Source organism: Oryza sativa, chromosome 8 (assembly GCF_034140825.1).
Source record: "Oryza sativa Japonica Group chromosome 8, ASM3414082v1".
NCBI lineage: Eukaryota > Viridiplantae > Streptophyta > Magnoliopsida > Poales > Poaceae > Oryza > Oryza sativa.
Window position 1 is genome coordinate 14,812,777 of NC_089042.1, and position 23,544 is coordinate 14,836,320.

Genomic DNA, 23,544 nt, shown 5'->3' on the forward strand with positions numbered 1-23,544 from the left:
TTTAAACATCGGCTAAAAAAGCTTCAATCCTATTTGTAACAAATTAGATGTGGCAAGGCATTGCAAGTGCACCATAATATGTGCAAACTGCAACCAAATAGACTAATTTTAAATGGTAAGTTTAACTTAGTTTATTTATTAAAATTTGTTGAAAATAATCAAACAATAAATGATGATTTATTACAAATTCTGTTTTAAAGATAATTGACTTGTACAAAATAAGGTCACAAAATAGTACTAGCATATAGGCACTAGTGGCTCTGGTTCAATAACAAATTGGACTTCCATCTCCTACATTCCTTTATATTAGTCATGTATAGAAGTCCATATACATGTAATATTGCTCACCACACTTACCTCACAGTAATTGACGTGTTTGATGATAAGCTTTTAAACTGCTCTAAACTTACCTGCACAACTGATGTGGTATAATTAACTTGACACACCCGGTAAAATAACTCCCACCATAGAATATACTTCCCTTGGGTTAGCTCAATTATATGAGATCTCGTCAAATTCAAACTCAATTATACATTTTGTGTGTGCACAATGCTAGTCAATCGAATGGTAAAATATAGAAGGCCATTCTTTGCACAATATCAAAATATCAATAAAGAAGTTTAACAAGAAAAAAATATCGGAATATGCAAATAATATCATGCAAACATGATATATTATTTTTTATTGTATTTTTAGAACTCAATATAAAAGTATGTAAAAACTATTATATATATCTACTAATTTTATAATACATAACATATATTTATACATATATCCGCAGTAAAATAAGGAGTATCATCATTGTTGCCTTTGATGAGTCCGCAGTATCACCCGTTGAGGTGTTGATCCAACATTTGGGCTGCGTTCGGGAGGAGCTCCTCCCTGGCACGCAAAACGAAGCACGCATTATTGCATGATTAATTAAGTATTAGCTATTTTTTTTTTAAATTAGATTAATTTGATTTTGATATAGAAGGCCATTCTTTGCACAATATCAAAATATCAATAAAGAAGTTTAACAAGAAAAAAATATCGAAATATGCAAGTAATATCATGCAAACATGACATATCATTTACAATTTTGTTGTATTTTTAGAACTCAATATAAAAGTATTATATATATCTACTATTTTTATAATACATAACATATATTTATACATATATCCACAGTAAAATAAGGAGTATCGTCATTGTTGCCTTTGATGAGTCCGCAGTATCACCTCCAACATTTAGGCTGCGTTCGGGAGGAGCTCCTCCCCGGTACGTAAAACGGAGCATGCATTATTGTATGATTAATTAAGTATTAGCTATTTTTTTTTGAAATTGGATTAATTTGATTTTTTTAAGCAACTTTCGTATATAATTTTTTTTAAAAAAATTCACCGTTTAGCAGTTTGAAAAGCGTGCGTGCGAAAAACGAGGTAAGAACACAGCCTTAGAGCACCCGCAATGGTAAAGTAAGGTGCTATCTATAAAACATGTACATCTCAGCAATAGACTACATTAATAGTAAACCATCTCAATAGTATGTCTACATGGGTATCTATAGCTCTCTAATACATTGCCTCGTTTTTCTCTATAGACTATCTCTAGGTTAGTAGATAGCTTTGCTCTCTCTCTTCATTTAATCTCTTCCAAGTAGAAAAATATGCTGACATGGATCTCTTCTAGAGAGTCTATAGATAACCATTGTGGGTGCCCTTAGAGCACCCGCAATGGTAAAGTAAGGTGCTCTCTATAAAACATGTACATCTCAGCAATAGACTAGATTAATAGTAAACCACCTCAATAGTATGTCTACATGGGTATCTATAGCTCTCTAATGCATTGCCTCGTTTTTCTCTATAGACTATCTCTAGGTTAGTAGATAGCTTTGCTCTCTCTCTTTTCATTTAATCTCTTCCAAGTGAAAAATATACTGACATGGATCTCTTATAGAGAACCTATAGATAACCATTATGGGTGTCCTTAGCCTTTTACTACCAGTCTACTGGACGAAGACGGCACGCGGCTTTCCCCGTCTGACCAGACCACCGCCGTCCCCCTCACCCGCAGGCCCCAGCAGCTCGCGACTTCGCGAGGGGGAAAGCGGCAGCGCGGCGCGGAACCGAGTAGCCCCCATATCTCCTTCTCCCGCCGCCTCGTGATCCTCCTCCTCCCCCTCCTCCACCTTCCAGAACCTTCTCGACCCTCCCGCCCCCGAAGAACCCCAAGGCGGCGACCCCACGTCGCTCTCCCCCTCCCTCTCCCCTCTCAACCTCCTGCGGTAGCCTCGCCGCCCCGTTCCACTGGTGGGCTCCGGGAGGAGGAGCAGCGGGAACCCTAGGGGGCGGCCGCCCCCAGCCGCCCGGCTGCTCCGCATGTCCCCGGGGGTCTAGAATTCTCGGGGAACCCTAATTAGAGCGCGACCTTGGGGGGCGTTGGAGAGTGAGAGAGAGGGGGAGATACCTTCCGCCAAACCCTAGGGGGACTTGGGTGGGGGGCGATGGCGGGGGAGCTAGGGCAGCAGACGGTGGAGCTAGGCGCGGTGGTGCGGCGGGCGGCGGAGGATTCGTACCTGGCGCTGCGGGAGCTCGTGGAGAAGTCGCGGGTGGAGGCCGAGGGGAAGAACGGGCAGCAGAGGTCGGACACCGAGAAGAAGATCGACCTGCTCAAGTTCATCGACCGCACCCGCCAGCGCATGCTCCGGCTCCATGTCCTCGCCAAGTGGTGCCAGCAGGTTTGCAACTGTCCATTGATCCCCTTTTATAGCTTCCTTTTTCTGTCCGATTTCGCGAAAAAGCTATCATTTAATTAGAGACTGAGAGGTGTGGCTATAGGATAGGTCCGCCAAAGTTTAGATTTGCGGCGTCTAAACCGGCTGCTAATTTAGTTCAAACCAATTGTATGTATTAATTGTAACGGACCTTATTTGTTCAATAAGAACTTTAATTTAACTGTAGTACTGTGTCCTGAAGCATTGTTTTAAAGATTTAGCCCTGATTGTTCCAGCATACTGAGGTGTTGTCTACCTTATCGGAGCTAAAAGTGAAGGCGGCACCTTTTAGAGTGTTGTTGTATCCGGGAAGAAAATCCTACTGTAGTAGGAAATAATTGTCCATAACTTATTCCGGACTATTAAAAATTTAAGAATCCTTGTGTGCCTTTTATTGTTTAATAGCCTTCTTCGTGTTCCTAGTCTATTCCATTAAAAGTTGGCTAGGAAGTATTTAACTCTCAAGAGAGTTTAGTAACCAGCAGAGGCTTTTACAAATTACAGTTTTACCTTTTGAGTTGTTATGTTCTGTGCATTCAAGTAACTAGTTGTGTGTGCACACTTTGCTGCAGGTCCTGATTAATATTAATTTCCCGTGTTCTGTGAAATGCTTAGAATCATGTTGTTTTACAGTGTGCGAGCTTTAAGCTTAAACTCAAAATCAGAACAAACTGACAAAAAAAAGTATTCCGGAGATTGGACACTGCAGTTAATCTGGTGCAGTGATTTTACTAACTCTTATGACACTTGCACATTGCACCTGATATCCTCAATCAGTAGGAAAAAAATTGTTCACCCTAGATGCTTCAGCTCCCACACATAACAGCTGTCTTTGCAATAGGATAGACTGGTGTGTGTGCGCGTGCGTCCAGAGTGCATTACAGGGGCTCACGCACCAACGTTCATAGGTATTCAGCTACCCATATATTTTGTGCGTCTTTTATGTAGTGAAGAAGGTGATTTTTGCTGTATTGGTTAGGCCATGCATATGCTTTAATCATTAGGTTGTGGGTTCGATTCCCAAGCTTTATCTTTGTATTCTCTCTCTCTCTCTCTTTCTCACCTGGTAGGGTTTGAGAAACTTGTCATATTTTGTAAGACTTGCATCAGTACTTTCCAAAAAAGGCCATTCTTGAACTAAAGAAAGAGTAAATTGCACTTTGTGCCAGGTAAAATGTACTTTATTTCGCGTTACACCAGATTTAGCGTATATTTTCTCTTTACACCAGGGTGTATTGAAATAAATTTCACACACTGGGACACATCATCGAACCCCTAGAAATTTCATAAGATCTGAATGAAACTTTGTGAAGCATATGTCCTAAACTCAAGAAGCCCCGTAAGTTTTCTTCATTCACATTTTACAGGATTTTCCTCCGATTATACCATGCAACCCAGTTCACGCTGAAACTTATTTCAAAATACCATAGTAGTGAGATATACTAAACCTGGTGCAAAGTGAAACACGGTACATTCTATACGGTGCAAAATGCAATTTACTCTTAAAAAACTTGCATCTTTTGTACTAGCGACATTAATTTTTTTCTTTAAATACCACTATGTATGCATGTCTTGAACATCCATCGCAAAAATCCTGCGTCTGCCACTTCTGCATTACATAGCGTGTAATAATTTCAGCCAAGTATCATAAGAATAGGTATTATCTGTTAAACAAGTAATACAATAGAAAACTATAGCTTCATGCGCATGCCATCCGAATGTCATATTTCCTGAATTTCATGATTGCGATCATTGCTGTTTCTTGCAGGTTCCTTTGGTTCATTATTGCCAGCAACTTGCATCAACCCTCTCTAGCCATGAGACATGCTTCACCCAAACAGCCGATTCGCTGTTCTTTATGCATGAAGGGTTGCAACAGGCCCGCGCTCCCATTTTTGATGTTCCATCTGCTATAGAAGTCCTACACACAGGGAGTTATAGGAGAGTGCCAAAATGTGTTGAGGAAATTGGTACTCAGAACACACTTTTTCAAGATGAACAAAAGCCTACTTTGAAGAAATTAAGCACCCTTGTACGGGCTAAGTTACTTGAAATCTCACTTCCTAAGGAAATATCTGAGGTTTCGGTGACTGATGGAATAGCCAATGTTCAGGTAGATGGAGAATTTAAAGTTCTTATTACATTAGGTTACCGTGGGCATTTCTCACTATGGAGGATATTGCACATGGAGTTACTTGTTGGTGAGAAGGCTGGGCCAATTAAGCTTGAAGAGACAAGGAGATATGCTCTTGGTGATGATATTGAACGGAGAATGGCTGTGGCTGACAATCCTTTCATGATTTTGTATACAATACTCCATGAACTATGTATTTCACTTGTTATGGATACTGTAATTAGACAGACAAATGTTCTACGACAGGGCAGGTGGAAAGATGCGATAAAATCTGAACTTATCTCAGATATCGGCACAGGACAAGGTGGAAGTAATGCTGTAATGCAGCTTGGTCAAGATGGGGAGCTTGATTCAAGTGGGTCTAGGATACCTGGTCTGAAAATTAATTACTGGCTAGAGGAAAAAAACAATGCTTCAGCTGAATCAGATTCATCTCCATATATTAAAATTGAGGCAGGGCAAGATATGCAGATAAAGTGTCAGCACAGCTCTTTCGTATTGGATCCATTTACAGATAAAGAAGCTGATCTTTCTATTGATCTGAGTTGCATTGATGTTGAAGCTCTAATTTTGAAAGCAATTGCTTGCAATAGGCACACACGTCTTCTGGAAATTCAAAGGGAATTGATGAAAAATGTTCAGATGTCACAATCATCCACTGAGGTTATCCTGAAGCGAGAAGTTCATGGAGAGGGCTTTCAGAAGGTACCTTGTGGGCTGTTCTAATTAAGGGTATTACTGCAGCCACCTTGTGTTTTTGATATTTGATGCACTGACTATATTCATAAATTGTGTAGAGAGTACATAGAAGAGACTCCAATGATTGTTGTACAAATGAAATGCTTCAAGTTAGGGCATATGGACAATCATATATTGACCTTGGAATAAATATCAGGTTTGTTAATTGTTTATTTATTTCTTCTCCATGTTTATACTTTATATCTTAATTTTTCTTGACCTTACATCCGCATGATGTTATATAATTTTGTTTTATTTCGTGTACTCTGTTAATGTAGCTTAACCGTGACTTTATTGTTTCTCTAGCAATACATTAGTAAAAGTTCCAAACATTCTACATTATGAAAGTATTGTAATCTTGGTAAGTGTGTTGACACAGTCTCCATATGGTAAATCAAGATACCTGTATTGTCATAAATATATTAACGGCCATAGTTTAAAATAATTGACAACAACATAAGATAAATACCATGGCATCATGAGGTTCTATTTGCACATCTTGATACATCGTGAACTCTTACAGATTAGAGCGGGTACAATAATTGGCGACAATAGTTCCATGTAGAAATTTTGGATGACATGGAAGAGAGAGGGAAAGAGAGAGGAAACCAGCGGGCGACTAATTTGTCGCCCGGCTCCACGCGTTGCCGATGTCGTGGGCCCCGTAGATGGAGGAGCAACCCAACGCCTCCTGTATCCGCCATGGCTGCTCCTCTCGCCTGCGTTCGCTGGGCCAACGCCCTCGCCACCCCGACCGTCGCCGTTGCCTTGTGTCCACCAAATCGCTGCTCGCCGTCCATCGTGGCTGACGCTGTCTCTCGCGTCTGTCGTATTGTGGTCCTCGACCACCCTAGCCTTCATCGTCTCCTGCGTCTACCGGACCATGGCCGTCATCCTCCCTGACCTCCGCTTGTGTGCCGCTCATACATCCCAGCCTCTGACGGTGTCCATCGCGGCCGGCGCCCCAACAAGCGAGGTCCAATCTTTCCTCCGCCACCATCCACCCCTGCAGCCAGCTAGCCACTGCCCTTGCGCTCTGTTGGTCGCTGACTTCACCGATTAATCAAGAAGAAAAGTGAAAGGGGAAGAAGACCAGAAGGAATGGGAGGAAGATATCTGTAGAAGACCTTGTTCCTGGAGCCATTGAAAAGGAAAGAGAAAGAACACTGGAAGGAAAGGAAGTGGGAGGAAGAAAGAGAGAACATGGTGGGCCCCACAAAAATAATAAAGTTATGTTGCAGTAAATATAACATTTCTCTATTGTATATATTAGCTATAGTGTTAACTATATATGACATGTCTAATAATTGGAGCCAGTAGTTGGCTGTGTTAAAAAACCGTGCTTAACCTTAAATCCTTAATCTTCTCTCCTTGCCATGGATGTGGCTAATTGACGGCAGGAGGCAGCCGACAAGTGTGGCTGTGTGGGAGGTTGATGCTGGTACAGGAGACGACCAGCAGGCAGGAGGAGTGCTGAAGGTTGAGCACGGTTGTCAGTGCTGGCGAGGAGGCCACCGATGAGTGCAGAAGGTGACGGCGAGTAAGAGGCAGTGAGTGAGTGTGGGAGGTTGACGCTGGGAGTGGGCGGTGGCTGGCTTCTGTCTCCATTGCTGTTAGCCATCGACGCGTAGAAAAATCAGTTGGTCATCGGAAAATGCTACTAGTCGACTGGGCTTCACAGCAATGCTTGCTCCGCCACTGTGGCTGGCATGAATAGGAGGTCGACACCATTGGGTGGGAGATGGGTATAACCGTATAAGAAGGGGAAGGGAGCAAAGGTGTTTGATGGCAAGATGCATCAGTCGGGCTTAAATGGCAGTACAAGGGGAATGGAAGAGGAGAAAGAAACAGGGAAAAATGTGGCGTAGTATTATAGATGGGAAGTTTTGGTCCAATCTGTGGTGTGAATTGGTCCCTCAGAATTTTGTGGAATTCTTTGAAATTGGCAAATCATTGTTCTATGGATGAAACGATCTTCTTTTCTCTTCCCTTAATTTCCTACCTCGTATCTTCTCTCCCTTTGCCAAACCATAGGCTCCCCTTGCAAGAAGCTGAATTTCATTGCTGGCAACCTCCTCTTCCTTCCTCAGTTCCTCTCTCCTCTCCTCCTGTCCCCTTTCCCTTCTCTCTCGCCCTCATCCTTATAAAGCCCTAGTACCTCTTCTTGATATGCTGTATATGTGGGTGCTCTTATTGTCTCCAGCCACTGGTCATCTCCTCCCTCAAGATCTCCTTCGTTTATCAAGCCACAATCTGCCCATGAGGGCTGTGGAAGGATACAACGGCAAACTTTTGACAGTGATAGAAATGGAGGACCATCAACAGTGGTTAGGGTGCATCTCATCTCGATTTGCCTTTCTTCCAAACCTCCATCCCCATCAAGCACACACACATGAGATGGAGCCTTCTGGTGATTGCTGCCTGCCAATTAGGTGTGTAGGTAACGCCATTACAGTTATGGTTAAATACCTTAACAATGTGTCATGGTAAGTGGTAACGATGTCAATGTGGATATCAGTATGACTTTTAAGGAGCATATATGACTTGATTTGTAGTGAAAGGTCTATTTTCCTGCTGTCCTGCAAGGTGCAGTGATGACTTCTTTTTATTCCAATTTCTACCGATATTAGGAGGGAGTCATATGCGGTTAAGAGTTCCCTTCAATAGGTGTAGCATGCATCAATGTGTTCATTTTTTCACAAAAATAGAGAGCACATTAATCTGTAGGCATAAGCCATTTTGGGCACGATATTATGAAGGTGGGAATAATAAGATATTTTGTGAACTGTATCTAATCCCTATATTTATTCCATGGTCAGTTTCCTTTCCAAATCATGTAGCTTTTTTGTTTCTACATAGGAATGGTCGCTTTCTCCTCCAGTCACTGGGGAATATATTGCCACCTTCAGCAGTGTTAGACTCAGAGGAAGCTCTGAACAAGGGGAGTACAACAGCAACTGATGTTTTTGTGAGTTTAAGGACCAGAAGCATCCTCCACTTATTTGCTGCCACTGGAAGTTCTTTGGGCCTAAAGGTTGTCTCATTAACTTGCCTTGTTATTCCTTCCCCTTGTATTTTCACTTTTCAGCTCTTAGAGTTTATTTCTACGTTCTTCTTTAATACTGAAAATTTAGAGCATGGGCGATTCAGATAATCTTGCACACGATTAAATTTAAACACTTTCTAAATACAAACAATCATTTCTGTTATGAATAAATTATTGAACAGAGTTCCTATGAGATATATGCTGTCATACTTAGTCTTGCATTAATCATTTTCTCAAGCCCAGCAATTTGTTGATTTGGCTAAACTATTTTCTTAAAATACTTTCTGGATTGAATCTAGTCTTCATATCCACATCTGAATCAGTCTATCCAAATTCATTGAAATTTTACATTTGGTAGTAAAATGTACCAAAAATCTTGGCCCAATTACTAGGTCAAAGTCTACTACTCCCCTCAACTCTTTCGGAAATTCAGTTTTCACCCCTCAACTCTGAATCTGGATAAAAATCGATCCCTCAAATTTCAATACCAATAGATTATTATTTATACCCCCGAGTCCAATACGCAAGATGATTTTGTTCCATGTCAACATAGTGGATAAGCCACTCACCAAGTCACCATCCTTGTCACGGCTATGCGTTTAGGTATTTGGGGCAGAAGAGTGGGTGTTAGAACTTCAATGGTTACTCTCATTGAGAAGAGGATGGCACTCAGAGTGGGGCAATTTTCTGGTTTTCTTCATTCACAAACTCAAAAGCCATACCTACCCGAGGGAGGTTGGATACATATATATAGCCATAGCTGGCTGCTAGCCTATTGCTGCACCCTCCTAGTCTAAAATTCGAAATTTAAATGGGATGCTGTCCTAGAGGGCATCCAAACTTAATAAAGCATAAAGGAGGCATAAAGGAGATGCTAACTGCTGCTGTCCTACTAACCGCAGCTGTCCTAGCAACTGAAAAATATGCTAAAGGGGTAGATGCTGTCCTGAAAAGGTGAAACTACCCAAAAGCAAAAAGAAGAATCACGACCAAGGACCACAAAGACTTATCCAACATTCTCCCCCTAAGTCTTGTGCGTCGTCTTGTGGGGAAGTTGGGCCATCCCGATCCTGGAGCAGAGCTCGAGGAACTTGATCCTCCCAAGAGGCTTGGTGAGCAAGTCCGCAAGCTGGTCCTTGGTGTTGATGTAGCTCGCCTTGATGCTCCCTTCCTCCAAGTAGCTTCGGATGAAGTGGTACCTCACCCGGATGTGCTTGCTCCGTTCGTGAAAAACGGGGTTCTTTGCCAGGGCCAGAGCGAACTTGCTATCCACCCTGAGCTCCACCGCTCCAGTGTCTCTGCCGAGGAGATCACTAAGCAGTCGAGCAAGCCAGAGCGCCTGGGTCGAAGCGGCGGAGGCCGCCATGTACTCGGCCTCGCAGCTGGACAGGGCCACCACTTGCTGCTTGACCGACTGCCAGCTAACGAGGCACTCGCCGAGGAAGAAGAGAATCCCGCTCGTGCTCTTGCTGGTGTCGATGTCGTCGGCGTGGTCGCTGTCGCTGTACCCGACGAAGTGTGCCTTGCCAGGACACCTCGGGTAGTAGAGACCGTGGTCGAGAGTCCCCGCAACGTAGCGGATGATCCTCTTCACAGCCCGCTGGTGCTCCGTCGTCGGTCGCTGCATGAACCGACTGACGTAGTTGACGGAGAAGGCCAAGTCCGGCCGTGTGTGGGTGAGGTAGCGAAGGCTCCCCACAAGACGCCGGTACTGTGTAGCATCCACTTCCTCCGTCGTGCTATCGCGGCTCAGCTTCAGTCTCCTCCATCGGAGTGAGAGCTAGGTTGCAATCGGTGAGCCCAGCCAGCTCAACGACGCGCTTGGCGTAGGTGGTCCGTCGAAGCGTGATCCCGGAGTCGTCCTGGTGCACCTCGATCCCTAGGTAGAAGGAGAGAGGCCCTAGATCACTCATCTGGAAGGTGGCCTTCATCTCCTCGAACGCCGCGACCTCCGCATCCTTGGTGCCGGTGATCACCAAGTCGTCGACGTAGACACCCACCAGCAAGGCATTTCCTCCATTGCCCCGCCGGTAGATGGCCGCCTCGTGCGGGCTTTGCTCGAAGCCCATCCCCTTGAGCGTGGAATCCAACTTGGCATTCCACGCCCTCGGTGCCTGCCGCAAGCCATAGAGGGCCTTGTGCAGGCGTAGCACCTTGCCCTCCTTGCCGGGGATCACAAATCCCGGCGGCTGGTGCACGTAGACCTCCTTCAAGTCGCCGTTCAGAAACGCCGACTTGACGTCCATGTGATGGACGCCCCAGCCTTCCTGAGGAGCCAGCGCAAGGAGTCGCACGGACTCCATCCGTGCCACGGGAGCGAAGGCATCGTCGTAGTCGATCCCCTCCTGCTGCACGAAACCGCGTGCCACCAAGCGAGCCTTGTGCTTGACGATGGCTCCGGCTTCATCCCTCTTCAGCTTGAACACCCACTTAAGGGTGATCGCGTGGTGACCACGAGGGAGATCAACAAGCTCCCAGGTGCGGTTCTCCTGAACCGCGTCCATCTCCGACTGCATCGCGGCACGCCATGCCGCGTGTTTCTCGGCCTCTGCGAAAGACCGAGGCTCACCGTCGTCGCACGCAAGGTGCAACTGCGCCTCCAGGTTGCGAGGCACCAGTCCCGGCACCGGCTGGTCGCCGAGAAGATCCTCCATCGTACGGTACCGTAGCTGCTCGCCGTCGTGGTACGCGTCGATGCGCTCCCCGTCGTGGGAGAGCGGAGTAGCGAACTCCACCGGGCTGCGCTCAACACGAGCTGGCGTCGGAGTAGACGTGCTCGGAGGAGTGGTTGTTGGTGCTGGGGCGCGTGGGGTTGCCGACTATGGTGGTGTCGGCGAAGAGCTCGTCGCAGTCGAAGCCGTGGCCCGAGGGTATGTTGGTGTCGGAGTCGGTGGAGGCTCGGGGACTGGGGTAGATACGCTTGGTGAAGAAGAGCTGCCTACTTCCCCAGCTCCCTCGAAGTGGACGTACTCGACGGTGAAGTCGTCGTACGTCGGAGTCGAACCATCGTCCACCGCCTTGTCCCATACCCACCCTCGCCCTTCGTCGAACACTACGTCGCGCGCACACGCTGTCTCCGGGTTGAGGATGTGATAGGCCTTCGAGCCCTCCGCGTAGCCGATGAACACCCCTGGGGTGCTCCTGTCGTCGAGCTTGCCGATGGGGCCAAGCTCCTTGACGAACACGAGGCAGCCGAAGACCCGCAGGTGGGAGACCCCCGGCTTGCGCCCATGCCAAGCCTCGTACGGTGTCCTGCCATCGAGGGCCTTGGTAGGCGAGCGGTTGAGGATGTAGACGGCCGTCACCACCGCCTCTCCCCAGAAGATGGCTGGCATCCCCCTCTGCTTGAGGAGAGCCCTAGCCATCCCCACAACCGTCTGGTTGCGCCGCTCGACGACGCCGTTCTGTTGCGGGCTGTACGGCGTGGTGTAGTGGCGCTGAATGCCCTCATCAGCGCAGTACGACGCGAATTCAGCCGCCGTGAATTCGCCGCCGTTGTCGGTGCGCAGCACGCGCAGCTTGCGGCCGCAGTCCGCCTCTGCAGCAGCCTGCGCGCGCCGGATGGCGTCCGCAGCCTCTCCCTTGCTGCCGAGGACCATCACCCACATGTAGCGGGAAAGGTCATCGACGAGCAGCAGGAAGTAACGTCGTCCTCCTGGTGTGGCCGGTGTCACTGGGCCACACAAGTCCCCGTGCACGAGCTCGAGCCGCTCCTTGGCTCGGAAACTCGTCTGCTGGGGAAAGGGGAGCCGCCTCTGCTTCGTTAGGATGCAGACGTCGCAGAGCTGCTCCACGTGGTCAAGGCATGGCAGGCCTCGCACCATCTCCTTGGCACTGAGCCGCTTCAGGGCCTCAAAGTGGAGGTGCCCGAAACGCTCGTGCCACTGCCACGCTTCGTCGTCCCGACGAGCGGTGAGGCAAACTGGTTGTGCGACCTGCGCGTTGAGGATGTAGAGTCGATTAGTGCCTCTGGTTACTTTGGCAAGAAGGCGACGGCGGCGATCCCAAATCCTCATGACTCCGTGCTCGACCAACACGCGTGAGCCGTTCTCATCCAGCTGTCCCACGCTGATGATAGAGTTTCTCAACGCGGGGATGTAGTAGACTCCGGTGAGCAGCCTGTGCTCACCGGACTTGGCGGTGAAGGTGACGGAGCCGACGCCCTTGATCTCCACGCTGCAGGCATCCCCAAACTTGACGGAGCCTCGGACGCTGGAGTCAAGCTCGGTGAACAACTCCCGTTGGCCAGTCATGTGATGGGTGGCGCCGGTGTCGAGGTACCACCCATCAGCCTTGTCGTTGCTGGAGCTGTTGCCGAGGAGGCGTGTACCTTCGGCTCCTCGAGGTGGAGGAAAGCCGTTGCGGCCGGTGCCGCTGAAGATAGCTCGATGCTGGCGTGTGCCAGGAGCAAAGCCGGCTCTTCCTCCACCTGTGCGACGTGGGCCTGGCCGCGTCGTGGCTGTCGACAGTCTTTGGCCCAATGGCCAAGCTTGCCACAGTTGCGGCAGGCGTAGTCTCGTGCCGGCTTGTGGTTGCCAGCGGCGCCGCCCTGGGCGCCTCTGCGAGCGCCACCCTCGGCGCGTCTTCACGCCCACCGCAGCTGGACGCCTCCGCGCGCCTTGCGCGGCTTGCGGCCGCCTATCAAGGGAGAGGACTCCCCCTTCCTCCCGTCACCCTGGCTGGCCTCTCACTGCTCCCGAGTGAGATGGAGCTTCCCGCCAATGGTGATAGGCCCCGAGAGAGGCTGTGGCTCATCGCCGTCGACGACCTTGAGGCGACCTAACGCCTCCTCGATCGACATCGTGGAGAGGTCCAGCAGAGACTCGAGCGATCTGCCTGTACTTCTCTGGGACGCAGCGAAAGAGCTTCTCCTCGTCGTAGGTGTCGTCGCCGTACTGCACCATCTTCTGCAAAAGAGTGTTGAGACGGAGGGCAAAGTCATCAACATCCTCACCTGGCTTGAAGGCCAGGTTCTCCCACTCCTTGCGGAGTGCCTGTAGTGTGGACTTGCGGGCGCGGTCGCTGCCGATGCGTGCCGCAGCGATGGCGTCCCAGGCCTCCTTTTCAGTCCGCTTCTGGGAAAGCGAGAACTGCATCTCGGGCGGGACTGCAGCGATGAGGGCATCCAGTGCTCGCCGATCCTTGTCGTAGTCGACGTCGCCGTACCGGACTGCCTCCCACATGTGCCGCACCTGGAGCCTCACCCTCATCACCGCGGCCCACTCGATGTAGTTGGTTTTGGTGAGGGTAGGCCACCCACCGCCAGGACCAAAGTCCCTGACCACCGTCTGGACGCCGTGGTGGCCATGGCGCCGGTCAGGGGAGGGAGAGCCGCGCTGCCTGCGAGGGTTCCCGTCGGCGGGCGCGCGGTCCCTTGGGCCGCCGCCGCCGCCTTGGAGGTGGGCTGCTGCCCACCGCTCTGCCCGCTCCCGTGCCCTACCTCTTGCCAGCTCCTCAAGCTCCCTGTCGGCGGTGATGTCGCCGGCGATGGAGCCGTTGATGCTACTGCGCAAGGTCTCAACCTCTACCTCCGCCGCACATGCCGCATCTTCCGCCGCCTCTGCTTCCGCCTCCGCCCTGGCTGCTGCCAACTCTGCTGCCGCCAGTCTAGCCGCCCTCGCTGCTGCTGCAGCGGTCTGAGCCGTTGCTCGCCTGCGCTCTTCTGCGCTCTTCTGCTGCGGCGAGCTCGGCGTCCTGCTGACGTCGAGTGCTCGAGGCGATTGAACGCCGAGACCGAACGTCGGACATGGCGCACCTCCGGGGGGCTGCTGCGTGGAGAGGGGGAAGGGAAAGGGGAAGGAGGAGCAGTCGGTGCTGCTACTGCTGCTGGCTGAGAGCTCAACCGAGCTTGGGAAGGGGTGGAACAAGAGATGTTTAGCCTACAGGAAAGTGTGGCTCTGATACCAGATGTTAGAACTTCAATGGTTACTCTCATTGAGAAGAGGATGGCACTCAGAGTGGGGCAATTTTCTGGTTTTCTTCATTCACAAACTCAAAAGCCATACCTACCCGAGGGAGGTTGGATACATATATATAGCCATAGCTGGCTGCTAGCCTATTGCTGCACCCTCCTAGTCTAAAATTCGAAATTTGAATGGGATGCTGTCCTAGAGGGCATCCAAACTGAATAAAGCATAAAGGAGGCATAAAGGAGATGCTAACTGCTGCTGTCCTACTAACCGCAGCTGTCCTAGCAACTGAAAAATATGCTAAAGGGGTAGATGCTGTCCTGAAAAGGTGAAATTACCCAAAAGCAAAAAGAAGAATCATGACCAAGGATCACAAAGACTTATCCAACAGTGGGAAGAGAAAATGGGAGAGGGAGAGAAACAGTTATGAGTGCCTACCCCTGTGCTGGCATGGTGTTAGGGCCACTGTGGCAGTGAATTTTGTGCAAACCGTCTTTTTGGCTCTGGGTGTGATTTTCTGGTATTAAAATAGGTGGTTCCTTTATCCAGTTTAAGGATTGAGCAGTGAATAGTAAACTATGGGAAGAGATGAGGGGGCATAAAGTAGATTTTTCCTGTGTGAAAAATATTGTAGAGCTTCTTTTGTCTTATTTTATTAATTATTGAATAGTTTTCTCGTTAACAGTTTTATACTGAGGGCATAGCTTATAGGATGTCTCCGTGAGATGCTACTCATTGTGTCAGCACAACGATCTCGATGTCATAATTCTTTTTGGAGGTCACCTGAGGCTAGGGGCCAGCCCCTTGCTCAGGCCACTGATCTGATATTTCCCACCCAGGCAGCTGCCTAGTTCGTCTCATGTTATTTACACCTTGCAATTAGAACCATTTTGCTATATGTACTGGGAGCATGATCTAGGGCAACATATGTTGACAGTCTTGCCTTGAGAACAATTTTGCAATGAGAACAATTATAGCAGTAACTTGAATATACTGGGCTGCAAATCTCTGGACAGAGGTTTTTGATTAGATGAAATTAGGTGTCACTGTTCAGTTTCAGTCTGGCCTTCTGCACCGTGTCATAATGGTTCCTGTTCATCTTAAACCAGAGAAAGATTGCGGTAGTCTCTAGTTGGTGTTAAAATATGTGGGATTATGTGGAAAATATTACTACATTCTGTAGTTCTGTGAGGCAAGTATACCTATTGTTAAGTGCATTCTCTTCAACTTATAGTATGGTCTAAAGTCAATGCTTCATACGCACCATTCTTAGCGAAATTTGATGTACAAGTGAACGTGGATGTGGCAGATTGGCAGTTAAGCGTCTTCAATATTTTAGAACTTTTTCCTTTTATGTCCCACACTTCCACTACATATTGTAAATCTTATAATCTGGCATCCCTGTTGAGCAATTGTTAGAATTTTCTTAAATTTTTCTTGCTATGCCAGTCGAAGATACATCTCTGGTCACTAAGGAGTTCTGTTTCAGGATACACAGTAGATTTGTGCTCTGGAATCTTTGTCTATCGTAGATTAATATCTGTATGTGTGCATGAAGGTGATGTGGATTTGTCCAAAACATCATTCTTTGTGACTGGAGGGAGAACTAAATTATACTTTTCTGATGGTTATTCCAGGTTTACTCTCAGTCGCAAGTTACTCTGAAGATTGCGAAGTCAATACTATGTGGCTCAGAATTCATGGTCATGGGATTTCCTCAATGCGCAAATGCCTATTATCTGTTGATGCAACTTGATAAGAGCTTTAAGCCTGTTTTTTGTTTGCTTGAGATACAAAGTAATGAAGGTGACAATAATAATGCTGATGCAACTACTGATGCTAAAGAAGCTATAAGGTTTATCAGGATTGACATTAACAAATTAAAAATAGATGAAGATGTGCAAATTGGCAATTTTTTTGATAAAGATAAATTACTGGCGCTACAAAATGTGGAAGATAGACCTCAAAGACAAAGTGGAGCTGATGAGCCTCTTCCTGCACGACCTTCATTTTTTTCCATTGTTGATGAAGTATTTCGATGTGACAGAGGTTCTCCAATAACAGAAAGTCAACGACTCCCACCCAATAGTTTACCCTCTAGTCATTCGAGTTATCAAGTTGGTCTTCATGGGTTTAGTGGTGGAGCTGGCTCACCTGATCAAGATTATGGGTCTCTACAATCTAACATTAATGCTGCAAAAGTTACTTCTGGTACTGGTTTGAACAATTATCTGCTCAGTAATTCAAAGAATGCACAAAGTACAAGTGCCTTCTCTGGTTCAGTTCCTGCAGGTAATTTATACAAGTTGCCACCTTGTAAATTTGGTCATGAACATGGTACCAAATAGACCAGAAACTATCATCCCGTGCCCCTAATAAATAAAGATAGAGTTTGTTTTTCCTAAATATTGAAGTAGCTATTTATGCAATTATTTAATAATGAGGTAGCATTCTTATTGTATGTTTTTCCATGGAAATTGGCAGGTTTGGGTAATGTCTCCAGTTCACGCTCTGAAGGTGCATATAAAAAGCGTTCTCTTTCTGAGTTCTTGCAAAATATCCCATCGTCAAAGCAATCTATAATTGGTGATGGGCCAGGTAAGAGAAGAAAGCTGTCAGAATTTATGCTGGATGGCCTTCCTTTGAAGGCTAATTCACCCAACATGCAACCTAGGACGTCCCTCACCTATGGAAAATTACTTGAAGAAGTAAATAATTGCATTACAGCGAATATTTATTCCTCTGTGCTTCTTCATGTCATAAAGCACTGTTCAATTTGCATTAAATATGCTCAGTTGACTGCTCAGATGGATTCTCGTAATATTCCACATGTAGAAGAAGTGGGCATGCCGACATCATCCTCTAATCTTTGGTTGCGCTTACCTTTTGCTCACGATGCTTCCTGGAAACATATTTGCTTACACCTTGGTAAAGCTGGAAGTATGTCTTGGGATGTTCGGATCAATGATCCACACTATGGTGCACTGTGGAAACTCCATGGTGGTAGCACTACTACAGAATGGGGTTCTGGTGTTCGTGTTGCAAACACATCTGAGGTGGATTCACATATCTCTTTTGATGATGATGGGGTCCTCTTGACTTACAACACTGTTGAGGCTGATAGTATACAGAGGCTTGTCTCAGATTTACAACGCCTCTCACATGCTCGTGCATTTTCTTGTGGAATGCGGAGATTGATCGGTGTAAAATTAGATGGCAAGCTAGCTGAGCATCAGACAGCTGCAGAGACAAAATTACACTCTAGAAGAAAAGCTAGCAGGGACAGGTTATCTGAACAGATGAGGAAAACTTTTAGAATTGAGGCTGTTGGTTTGATGAGCTTGTGGTTCAGTTATGGTGCTGTGCCTATGGTTTACTTTGTCGTTGAATGGGAGACCGGTAAGAGTGGTTGCACAATGCGAGTTTCTCCAGATCAACTATGGCCACACACGAAGGTTGGGTTTTGACATCTATATTTACTGCCTACTTTGCATGTGCTAGTATTTAGGACAACTTTTTTGAAAATTTGCTGCCCGACTTTTTTTTATTTGACATTGATAAAAGATAGTGAGTATTGATGTCCTTGTTACACTGTTTGATGTGCTAACCGTGTATTGTTGTACTGCATTTGCTTTGTGATGTATATAGATGTTTTCATCCAACTGAATCATACAGCTACTTTCTGCTAAATACATTACTGTACTTTTACTGATAAATATGTTTGAAGTTTGACTTTATTTGGAACAAACTAGTGTTGATACTCAACCAAAGCATGCTTCTTTTGTAACCTGAGTTGCCAAATGCAGTTTATTAAAGGGGCAGTTTCTTTTGCTAACCTATCAAAGTTCTGGTGGTATGGTAGGAAAGAAAACATTGTATCAAAACTACACCAAACTAAAATTTTGGCAGTACCACATTGGCATAATTTGTCACCAAACCAGACATCAATCTATATCTACCTCACCAAAATTTGGCAATATCAAAATTTTGAGACTACCAAATTTTGGTAAGGTAGAGAACTAAACTGACTCCAAATTTTCCTCATCTGTATTGTGCCGGTGTTTGGTTAATAAACAAAGTTGTGATCAATTTCAAGTGATCTCTCAGTCAAATCAGTTTTGATATGTCAAAATTTAGCTAGCAAAAGAGTGAAACCCCAATCAGCATGTTGCACCAAAACACTTGTACTTTGCTACTGAGGCATTTGAAATTTTAAATTTCAAATACAGTATTCATTTTTTTTCTACTAAAGAATTGATATTTACATGAAATTTTGCTCTTTGTTGTAACCATGTTAACATAATGCAGTTTTTGGAAGATTTTGTGAATGGGGATGAGATAGCATCATTCTTGGATTGCATCAGGCTCACAGCAGGACCTTTACTTGCCCTTGGCGGCGCTATTCGTCCTGCAAAGATGCCTGTAACTGTTCCTGCCGGTTACAGTGCTCTACCAAAGCAAAACAATATTCTTACAACAGCGGGATCAGCAAACAGTCTATCATCAAGTACTGTGCACAATATGTCTGTCCCGCAGGGTGCTGCAGTAGCACATTCAAACAGCCAGCTTCAGACTTCTTCCATGCTGTCTGTTGCAGGACGGACTGCTCCTGGACTAGTTCCTAGCTCCTTGCTACCTTTTGATGTTTCTGTTGTGCTCCGTGGGCCTTACTGGATACGTATTATATACCGCAACAAGTTCTCTGTTGACATGCGCTGCTTTGCTGGGGATCAGGTCTGGCTTCAGCCAGCAACACCTCCTAAAGGTGGACCTTCAGTTGGTGGATCATTACCTTGCCCACAATTTCGACCTTTCATAATGGAACATGTTGCACAGGGTCTAAATGCTCTGGAGCCAAATCTGCTGAATGCTAGACATACTGGTCCACCGTTGAATGCCAGTGCCAACACTGTTTCTGGAAACCAACAATTAGCTTCTGCTCCTAACCGTTTTGGTGGTGCTCCTGGGGTAGCTAGGCCAACTTCAACTGTTGCTAACCAGGTAGCAAGTAGTTTGAGTCGTGCAGGCAATGCCATGATGCCTTCGGGATTTGCTTCAGGAATTGCTGGAGCTCCTGCGCACCTTTCTCCTGGAAACGTTCCTGCTCATATGAAAGGAGAGTTGAACACAGCTTTTATTGGGCTTGGTGATGATGGTGGCTATGGTGGTGGCTGGGTTCCTCTTGCTGCTCTTAAGAAGGTTTTGCGAGGCATCCTTAAGTACCTTGGAGTTCTATGGTTGTTTGCGCAGTTGCCTGATCTCCTGAAGGAAATACTGGGTTCAGTTTTGAAAGATAATGAAGGCGCACTTCTAAATTTAGATCATGAGCAACCGGCATTGCGCTTCTTCGTGGGGTAAGATTTATTGTATTGATATTGTCATCATATTCACAGAAATCTAAAATATCTTAATCTTTGAAACTACTGTAAGCCATGCCTTCCACAATGGAGTAACACTCTACAGATGGAATGTTCTCGCAATGCAATTCAGAATCTGCTTAATAATTTTGCACACTAATATTTGTTTTAATGCCGTGTAGTTTTTTTTAGGCGGTTACAAATAGGGAGAGAGTTTAATTAACTTTAGTTAAAACGATGAGGCCATAAATTAGCGTGATGAAGTTTTGAAAGGTAAAGACTTGATATATATTATTGCTTAATAGAAACTGTGAAACACCAAATCCTCTTGCTCTTCCCTGACAAATCCTACCATAGAAAACATCTGCCAGCCACGAAAGCCTTCTTCCTTTAGAAGCTAGTCTCTCTATCTGAACCAACAAAATAGTACTTCTCCGTTTCATCTTATAAGACTTTTTAGCATTGCCCACATTCATATATATGCTAATGAATCTAGACATATATGTGTGCCTAGATTCATTAACATCTGTATGAATGTGGGCAATGTTAGAAAGTCTTATAACCTGAAACGGAGTACATTTCAAAGGCTAGGGTGTATCCTGAAAGTTTCTGAGGTGAAACCTCCATAAAACCCTTTTGTTTTTTTGGAATGCCTCCATTTCTTGAGTGAGTTTGGGGGCCAATTTGTGTTTTCGACCAGGCGATTTGCACATGCGTTTAATGCCAGTTAGATTGAATCCCTTGCATTTGCTGTGGTGTATTTGATGTATGTGCTACATTACCTGCACTACTATAGATAAGGTAGTACACGCTACATTATCCATTCATACCAATTCCTTTTTTTGGTCTTTGTGTTGATCACATCTTTGAAATGAGCTTGTTTGATTATCCTTTTGCGTTTTTGAATTGATAAATCAGGCAGGAAATATATTCTTAGGCACACAAACATTTATTTTGGTGAGAATTGATAGTTACTGGGCTCCCTTGTAGGGAACAGAACTGTTGAAAAGTTTGAACTTATGTTGTATATGTAATATGTCTAGAAAGTCATGCGTGGTCTGGTGGGATCACTAGAGGTTCTGAAGTCAACCACAACATTGTATCATTCAATAAAAAAATCCAATTCAGTTCAAAACTTGTGGATGAAAATTTTCAAGAAATCACTGCATTTTTCTCTGAATATACTGCACAAATTATTTTTTTATTGCCTGACCTATTTTTGATAGAACATACTGTTTTTACTATCAAACAAACCAGCAAGAGCTATGTTCTGTGTATAGTGGTAGGATTGAATGCCAGGGGATGCCATATGCGTTTAGCTCTGATTTGTGCTAAACCATTGTTTACTGAGAAATGTAGATATATGCCACTGCAGACCGCCTATACTACTAAATTTTCCTTTATATTCAACTAAAGTTTTTCTGTTTTCTCAATATCTGTTGATTTCTCAAAAAAAAAAAAAAAACTGTCTGATTATCTTCATTTTCCATTCTGCAGTGGTTATGTATTTGCTGTTAGTGTTCATAGAGTTCAACTGCTGCTTCAAGTTCTCAATGTGAAACGGTTTCACCATCAGCAACAACAGCAACAGCAAACTCCTCAGAACAATGGCCAGGAAGAGCTAACAGTTCCTGAGATAAGCGAGATCTGTGACTATTTCAGCAGACGTGTTGCCTCTGAACCCTATGATGCTTCTAGGGTTGCATCTTTTATCACTTTGCTTACTTTGCCTATTTCAGTTCTTCGAGAATTTATAAAACTAATTGCATGGAAGAAAAGTTTGCCCCAAGCTCATGCGGACAATGCTACTACACACAGGGCACGGATTGAGATCTGTTTGGAAAAGCACCCTAGATTGGTTTCAGATGATTACACTGCAAGCTCTTCATCATCAAAGAGCAATATTCATCATGATAGAGCCAACAATTCAGTAGATTTTGCCCTAACTTTTGTACTTGATCAGGCCCTTGTACCCCACATGAGCATATCTGGTGGAGCTGCTTGGTTGCCATATTGTGTTTCTGTGAGAGTAAGGTACACCTTTGGAGAAGATAGTCACATTGCATTCCTTGCAATGGATGGGAGCCATAGCGGCAGGGCTTGTTGGTTACAACATGAGGATTGGGAGAGGTGTAAACAGAGGGTTTCCAGAGCAGTGGAGACTATGAATGGGTCCGCAGCAGTTGGAGATATGAGCCAGGGAAGACTGAGGATGGTTGCTGAGATGGTTCAAAAGCAACTGCAACTCAGCCTATTGCAGCTTAGAGATAGCCCAGTCTCTACTGGCTCTGCCGCATCATGAAATGAATATTTAGATCTCAACGGCGTTTATACTTTGGATAACATGGCCATGCCGAACGTGGTGTTCAGTACTGAACGGATGCAAAGATGTCTATATTTCAAGGCAATGTCTGATAGTGAATTTTTTCAGCCAATATTCATAATTCTAGTGCCATAATTTTATTGCCAGGCGAACATCTCATAATTTTGTACAGTAATATTGGTAACTAGTGTGGTGCTGACCTCAGTTCACCCTGCATCTTCCAGAACCATGTTAAAGCATGCCATAGCATCTCAGGAACTAGTCATGACAGGCTAGGCAGTATAACGTAGCAGCTCGTGACTAACTGGAGCAGCTCTTTGATGGTATTTCATTGACAAAGCATCTGAACTGGGAGTCGTTTGGTTGGTGATCTCGGAACTTAACCTGGTCTACAACTACAACTCTACATTTGTCTTGCAGGCAGGAAGGAACTCAATACAATATTTGTATTTATACTTGAGCTCCCTCCAACTCATAATAGTGGTATTTCTAAACGCAACCTGTAAAAGGGCGCAACAATTTTGAGCATCGCATGCAGCATGCATCATGGGAGCTTATCAAATGATGATACCCATTGATCTATGGTTGATTTTGAGAAATTGTAGAGAAAGATAAAAGCATTGTAATCTGAAATTTGGTGCTTGTGGATTTGGATTTAAAGAGATGACAAACAAAATAGTCGGGCAATGCTTGTGCTGCTGAATGGTTCAAAATGATGCTCGTGTACTAGTTGGGATATGGTTTGTGCTATTGATTTATGAGGGGGCATATTGCACATTGACATTTAGCACTGTAGTATTAGAATCAAAGATGTCTGAAAGAAAATTGCGTTCTGTCTGTAAAATTAAGAAACCGTAGTTACTTAGAATAACCTTGGCTATTAATTAGTGTTGAAATCACGACTTTTATCCCTTGCAGTTAGTGAAATACTTGTTTTGATTTTTTTTACTTAAGTTTGATCAAATTTATAGAAAAAATTGATAATATTTTTAACACAAAATAAATATATTATTAAAATATATTAAATACTATTAATTTTAGTAGAAATTTGGTGTTGTACACATTGCAAATTTTTCTGTAAACTTGATTAACTTAAAGAAGTTTGAAAAAAAGAAAGTCAAAAATGAGTTTTTAATATGAAAGGGTAGTAGTAATGGTTGCAGAAGTTTGTTTTCCAATGCGCTGTGGGTACAACTAAATTGCTTTGATGGTGTAGGAAGGGTTATGCCACAAGCCTTCTTTTCTCTTTTCCTTTTACCCTTTTGGCTCGGGCAGCAAAATT

General features: G+C 45.2%; 1 protein-coding gene across 1 annotated transcript; it reads left to right on the forward strand.

Moving 5' to 3' along the window:
• The first annotated feature begins 2,005 nt into the window (after positions 1 to 2,005).
• Positions 2,006 to 22,975, forward strand: LOC4345299 (mediator of RNA polymerase II transcription subunit 14). Its single transcript, XM_015794436.3, has 8 exons — positions 2,006 to 2,719; positions 4,524 to 5,594; positions 5,687 to 5,784; positions 8,487 to 8,661; positions 16,220 to 16,874; positions 17,067 to 18,037; positions 18,891 to 19,936; positions 21,437 to 22,975. Exons 1-8 carry the CDS (start codon positions 2,486 to 2,488, stop codon positions 22,239 to 22,241), a joined length of 5,055 nt encoding a protein of 1,684 aa, XP_015649922.1. The 5' UTR covers positions 2,006 to 2,485; the 3' UTR covers positions 22,242 to 22,975.
• The last annotated feature ends 569 nt before the right edge of the window (positions 22,976 to 23,544 follow it).

Excerpts from the sequence above, each read along its gene's own strand:
- LOC4345299 (XM_015794436.3), top strand. The coding sequence starts at position 2,486 with ATGGCGGGGGAGCTAGGGCAGCAGACGGTGGAGCTAGGCGCGGTGGTG. Across the intron at positions 5,595-5,686 it reads ATGGAGAGGGCTTTCAGAAG|AGAGTACATAGAAGAGACTC; the intron begins GTACCTTGTGGG and ends TAAATTGTGTAG. Across the intron at positions 8,662-16,219 it reads GAAGTTCTTTGGGCCTAAAG|GTTTACTCTCAGTCGCAAGT; the intron begins GTTGTCTCATTA and ends TGGTTATTCCAG.